The following is a 7,241-nucleotide window of genomic DNA, read 5'->3' on the forward strand; positions in this document are numbered from 1 at the left end:
GTTTAAATTTATTAAACTGAATTAGGTGCTTTATTGCATATCTAAAAATATCTTCGATTATGGGAATTCCTAGGTATACAAACAACATTGGTCTATATGTAATGAGTTTGTTTTTCTTACAAACTTAGCCTGAGCCAAGAAAACTTCAGCTTTGTTGTTTCTGGTGTAGCCGTCTAAATATATTCTTGTAATACTATCTCGGAGAGAAGAGTAACCTAATTAGGCGAAATCTCTAACGTCCGCTAGTTTAAATACCTCTTCGGGATCAAGAAGCGTCTACTAGTACCATTGCAGGGAAGCTAGAATTGCATTATTATTTTAGTTTTCGATGATCGATTTGATTGACTAACTATAGTTATCTCTTGATTTGCACATATTTTTATTATTCTTGAGAGCCTTCTCTTCTGACATAAGTTCACTCAAACTAAATCAAGAGTTTAATATTGACTTGTGATCATCCATTTGTTAACAAACTCTGTTTTGTATGTGATTGATCATAAGTCAAGAATCAAGTGTTATTGTGCATGTACAAAGGACTATTGAAGATTGAAGACAAGAAGATTTTTTTTTATTGATTTTGTATCTTCGTGATTTGCTTCATGTAAAAGCTAGATCATTTGGGATCCGGCTAGATCTAGTTTATCTTTTGATAGACTAATTATTGACTACTCGTATTTAGATCGACAAGATATCATTTGGTGGTACTCTTCAGTATCCAAATCTGGAAATTTTATTTGACTCGATATGGTTAACTTGTTTAATCCGGATCTTGGAAGATCTAAAACCCGAAAAAGGAATTCAATTGATTTTAAACAGAAAATCCTTTGTCACACTCGACAAACATATCTTTAATTATTTTTTCGAGATAGGAGAGTGGTTACCAAATAAATTAATCATTTACCGTTTGGAAAATGATCGAAAGGGTTGAGTGCTTAAAGTCTTTAGAGAGACTGAAGCAATTTAAGATAATAGACTCTACCTCAAGATTGTGCACTGTCCAGATTGGTTATAGTTATAGGGATACTGAGGAAACTAGGTAACTAGAGGTAGTTTACTTGGTCTCAACGATACTAAGTTGGTAGTGTCTTTGTATAGCGGCTTAATTCTGAGAGTATTCAAAACCGGACTAGGTCCCGATGTTTTTTCACATTTTCGGTTTCCTCATTAACAAAATATTGTTGAGTGTTTTTACTTTGCATTCCACATTATAGTTTGTTTAAGTTAAGTAAAGTAATTGTACTTGTATGTTAATCTAAAGCACTTGATATTGATATTATAGTAAATCGGTCTTGTACCGTAACTATTATGAAGTGATTATCTTGTTGAAGTATTGTATCCACTTCTTTGTCCATAAACGATCACACAAGGTATCAGACATAAATGTTGATATCGAAAATAGGGTGTACTTGGTACCCTCGTCATTTCAGTTGGTATCAGAGCAGAAAATACGAAAAATACCTAACAATTTGTATTTGGTGCGATGCAACCTGTAAAAACATGAGTTCGAATGATTTGAGTTCAGTTAACGCACCGCAAAAATTTGATGGTTCCAACTATCTGTTGTGAAAATCTGCTATGAGATCCTTTCTTCGATCACGCAATTTTAATACTTGGTTACTAATCGTTGATGGGTATGTCCGCCCGAAAATGGAAAATTCAGAAACTGAGTTTAAACACTTAGTTGACTACTCAAGTGATGAAACGACTCTGGCAAAGCAGAATTCAGATGGTTTTAATGTTATAATCATGTTATAAGCCGAGATACTCAATACATTCCAAGATTCTCGGAAAGCTTGGAATAATCTTCAGACCATATTCGAAGGTGATAATCAGAAAAGAAAGTTAGACTTCAAACCCTCACTTCTGATTAGCAAAACCTTCGTATGGATGGCAACAATATTTTTGAGGAGTTTTATGTTAAACTCTCTGAGATTTTCAATACTTCTTTCTCTTTTGGAAATACTATTCCTGGAAAGGAGATAATATGCAAAATTCTCATATCGTTACATCTAAGTACGAGTCTAAGAAACATATAATGATGGAAGCAAATAATCTTTCAACTTTTTCTCGCATCACACTTGTTGGAAAGCTAAAGATCTTTGATCATGAGTACCCATCTAATCTGCCTAAGGGTATTGCTTTTAAAGTTGAACGAAATCCTAAGGCTTCATAAGAAATTAGATTAGCAGATAATTCAAATGAATTGATTGCAGGAGACTCAAATGACGATATTGATTCAACAATATCATTGATTACTAGACAGTTTCGCGATCTATTAAAAGAAGTGTAAGAGATTTGTAAAGGATAAACATCACCCTACTCTTTCCCATGATCGAGTTCCAGCCAAGAAAGGAAAATATCAACAAGAAGACGATGATTATCATCCCCAGTGATTCAAGTGTAAAGGTTTCAGTTATTTGGTTAGAAATTGTCCTAATCTGGAAAAAAAAACACTGGAAGTAAGGCTCTTGCTGTAACTCTTCATGAGACCTCAGACTCGTATAACACTGAAGAACATAATACAACAAATATGCACTAGTTGTTGATTTATTTCCTTCGTGTTCTATTGACAATCCAACCATTTAAAAATGTATATATCCTCCAACGTTGGGAATTATACCAATGAAACGAGAGGGAGAATGACTAAGTGCTTAACTGTCGAAAATCCAAGAATTGCTGAGAGTTTTTCATACAATTTAGGTAATCATGATGATCATTGGGTCATGTTCAAAAGGGAAGTATGGTTTTTGAAACATAAAGCTGAGCAAGTCAGGAACATGATGAATAATTACGATTTTGACCAATATCATCTGAAAACCGAGCTCTAAGACCTTCTGTGTATCGAGAAAATAAAAGAATTCCTAAGAGACATACTTCACTAGATTCATAATACCGTGTGTGTTCCAAAATCCATACTAATACCACTTAACCGCATTAAAAGTGCATCGTCACAAAGTGTGTCATTTATGTATGAAGAAGGAAGATAAAATACTTATTGTGTAGAATAAAGAAATAAATCTAGTTAATAAAATATATCGTGAAAATATTCATATTTTTGGGAAGTGTTACATTTTCAGAGGTATGTACATTTACCGAAATCTAATTTTTAAATGAAGATTTATAAATATTTCTGATTTGGTTGATTCACCAAAGCTATGTATCAAGATTCAACGTCTTTTCTTTCAAAGACGCTTGATTTGAAGGAGTTCTTTTTGTATAGATCGACACCATCTCTCGATGCCAAAAAAAAACGAAAAAGAAAGATCAAGAAAAGGGATTGGCTCAGGAAAAAGGAAAAGCGAAGATTGTTTAAGAAAGAGCAATGTGTTGAGATAATGACTAAATTCTATGTTTTAGCTAAAACAGAGTTGCATGCTCTTATAGAGTCATTTACCAAAACATCTCAATTGCAAAAGATTTTGGTTAACCAGCATGGTTACCTACTTGAGGAAATCCACAAACTCAAGACTGAAAATGATAACTACCTTCATTAAGTGCTTAGATTATGAAGGAATAAGCTGCATTAGAAAGACTTATAAGATTTTGTTCTTATTTTATGTCTTTTATATGAATAAAATAATCAATTATTGATTTATTTCAATGTTTGTGTAAAGATTATTCAAATTATCAATAATATGAATGATTAAGTTTTTATTTTAAATTCTTCGTGTCATTCTTTTGATAGTTCCGATTTCATTGCTTGATCTGAATGATTATTTATTTTGCTTTTTTTTTCTTTTTGCCGGGAAAAAGGAATTTCATTACTTAAATAGAGTTTACAGCATTTTGAAGAAAATAAGGATAGTTGTTTCCAACCCATTCTCCTGAAACATTTTCAACTCTACTGTGCTTAACAGCTATGTCTGCAGCACCATTAAGAGATCTTTTAACATGTTTGAATTTAATTAATTGAATATCCTTTAAAAGAAATCAACAATCATCTAGGACTGAGTGGGAGGTCCAACTAGTTTGGCCTCTGTTATTATTAAGGAATGCCACAACATTTTTGGCATCACTGACTAAGTAGACATCTTGCAGATTCCTTTCCCTGATCCATTTGGAAGCTTCTAGAAGAGCATCACTTTCAGCATCTTCAGGGCTTGCTTTTCTTCCTGATACTAATTTGCAGCCTTTGAATTCACCTGTAGTATTTGTAGCCACAATTCCAATTCAAGATTTGTTAGTATGTTTATCAAAAGAAGCATCACAAAATAAGATTAAACTATCTTGTGAAATTTGTTGCAGAAAATTGGTATTATTGTCGTGAACTGGAATAATAGTATTAGTAATAGGAACAGACACTGGATGGTTGGAAATATCTGTAGAAATTCTAATTGCAGTCCTAGCTGTGATCTGGGGTTAGGTGTTTTATTTTCAAAGACTTTAGAACACCTGTCCTTCCAAATACACCAAGAAGCATTCATAACAGTAACTAGATGGGTTTGTAAGTGGCCTGTTGTAAGCCATTTAGTAACCCAGACTTTCAAGCTAATGTTGGAATTCACATCCTGCAAAATAAGATTACTGACAATTGGAATATTAGACCAAACATTTCTAGCAAAGGGACATTGAAGAACCATATGCTCCGGAGTTTCAACAACATCAGAATTACACACCTTGCATCTGTCATCATGATTGTTATTATATCTAGCTAACTTACTGCGTGTCGGAAGTATATTTTCAACACATTTCCATAAAAAAAGTTGGGTTCTAGGCAATAGAGGAGATTTCCAAAGAGCTCAATGGACCTCAATATCATGATTATTGTTCGGATTATGAGAGAGTTCATTAGCTAGCAATTTGTAAACAGATTTAACATTAATATCCCATTCTTATTGTAAGGCCAAACAAGAGTATCATTACCAGAGATAGGAATTCTCATGCCGCAAATTTTCAGACAATTTTCCCTAATGAATAAAGCTTGTACTAAAGGAACCTTCCATTCTCTAGTGTCATGCATAATAAATTTAGAAACCCTATAGTTGGGATTTGGTTGGTTAACACAGAGAGGCAAAGTTTGATTAAGGATCCAATTGTCAGAGAATGCATTCACAGTATTACCATTTCTGATTTCCTAGTGGGCATGGTTTTTAAGGATATCTAACCCATGACATATACTAGACCATGCCCATGACATAGTCCAAGTTTTCTTGTAATGGAGAGGGTGACAGTTTTTAAAGTACATGCACTTGAGAATTTTGACCCACAATTCATTAGGACTATGTATTAAAAGCCAAGCTGTTTTAGTGAGAAGAGCTAAATTCATCTTCCTTAAATTCCTAAAACCTAACCCACCTTGTAGCTTATGTGTACAGACCTTCTCCCATTTTTTAAAACAATAACCTCTATGACCATTTTTACCCCACCATAAATCTCTATGTGATTTCTCCATTTTATCTATAATAGTGTCAGGAAGAAGAAAGGAGTTCATATGGTAATTAGCTGAAGATTTAAGAGTGTGCTGAATAAGAATAGATCTACCAGACTGTGTTAGTTGTTTTCCTTTCCAATTAGCTACTCTAGAATCATGATGGGTATTTAAGTTTGACATTGACTCAGTTCTATTTTTGGTGATGAAAAGCAGAATACCAAAATACTTCTCATTCAACTCTGTTTTCCTAACATTCATAGGTCCAGTAAGGGATACACAATGATAAGGGGAAACATTCTTACTGAAAAAACAAGCATATTTATCAAAATTAATCATTTGACCAGAAATATTACTAAAATCCTTAGTCAGAGACATTAAGTTTCTAGATTCATTGTGTGTAGCCTTAGTAAACAGGAGGCATTCATCTGCAAAGAGCAGATGAGAGATACTTGGAGCATCATTAGTGACTTTAATACCATGAATGAAATTGGACTGCTCAGCATGGATAAGATACCATGAATGAGAGATACTTGGAGCATAATTATTTTGCTTGCTTTCGGTTTATGAGATATTATTTTGGTCTTGATCAAACCTTAATATTTTTGATCACGTATCATGTATATCTCTTAACATTTTGCGACTCTTTAATGTAAGCAGGTTTCGGATCTATCTATGTGGGATGCTTTTATCAATTGTTCATAAGTAGACATTCATTAAACTCATGCATGAAGTCATGATTATACTATGACCGATTTATGTTTTATAAAATGTGAATGTAGTATACATGTAAGTTTAGATTTTGGTATCTTTCATTGGTAACGTAAAAGCTAAGATTTTGACGACCTTTCTGGTAAATGTTGTCTTGTTTGCTGTTTTCTTGTCTTGCAGGGGAATAACAACTCACAGGGGGAGAGTCCTATATTGAACTGGAGCTTAAAAATCATATGTTTTTGGGGAGAGTGGTTGTAGAAACCGAGGGAATAATTATTTTGATAATCTTTCCTGATACGAAAACTTGATCGATATGGATATTACTTTGTCATATCGAAGAGTAAGGTAACGATTTATTTATCTTTGTTAATCGTTTTCCTGTTAACAAAAGCTTATTTAAATTGCCTATTCTTGCTTTTGCTTAACAATATAAGAGGTTTAATTGTTTTAGTCCGGTTGATTCTTGATAAGAAAAACTAAGTCAATTATGATTTTAGTCTAGGCTTATCAAAATGAGGTATGATTGTTGAAGTCCAATCGGATCTTTGATAAGAAAAATAACGAACCTAGTTTTGTCATGTCTAAATGAGGTACAATTATTTATGAATAGTTGGATCCTGATAAGCAACGGAGTTAAAAAAAATTTATTTTGATTTATCAAATTAAAGGGAAACTTTCTTGCAATTATTTCCTTGATAAGGTGCTAAAACAAATTACTTAGGTAGTTTCGATTCTAGTATTGCTTATCTAAAATGGTATGTTAGACCTTCGTGCTGAACTTGTAAGTCCTTTCAGCTTGCTTTTATATATTTCATGTCTTTGTCATTTTTGTGACAAAAAGAGGGAGAAATATACGGAGTATACGTGTGATTTACAATCACTGAGAAAGGATGTATGTACTGAAAAGTATATATCTAATGAGAGACTAAAGCATAGACTAAGGGTCTTATCTAATTATAGATAGTTTAGATCAAAATGATCGGTGATGGAAAAATTTGATGTTGCAGAACTTGGGGTTCCTCCATATTATATAGAGGTCGGAGAAGGTGAAGGTACATAATAAGACCGTTATTGATTTATCAATAGTATGGTGACACGTGTCTCAGACCGTTGCACAGTTTACACGTTCCCAGAGTTAACCGTGTCTCGGGGTACATGA

General features: G+C 33.3%; 1 protein-coding gene across 1 annotated transcript in view; it reads left to right on the plus strand.

The window, feature by feature from the left end:
- Positions 1-6,340, plus strand: part of LOC113273382 (uncharacterized mitochondrial protein AtMg00240-like) — a 12,445-nt gene extending 6,105 nt beyond the window's left edge. The window contains exon 2 of the mRNA XM_026523115.1: positions 6,260-6,340. Within this exon, the coding sequence (XP_026378900.1) occupies positions 6,260-6,340 (81 nt within the window). The remainder of the gene's footprint in view (positions 1-6,259) is intronic.
- Positions 6,341-7,241: the final 901 nt, after the last annotated feature.

The sequence above is a fragment of the Papaver somniferum genome, chromosome 4, assembly GCF_003573695.1.
Source record: "Papaver somniferum cultivar HN1 chromosome 4, ASM357369v1, whole genome shotgun sequence".
NCBI lineage: Eukaryota > Viridiplantae > Streptophyta > Magnoliopsida > Ranunculales > Papaveraceae > Papaver > Papaver somniferum.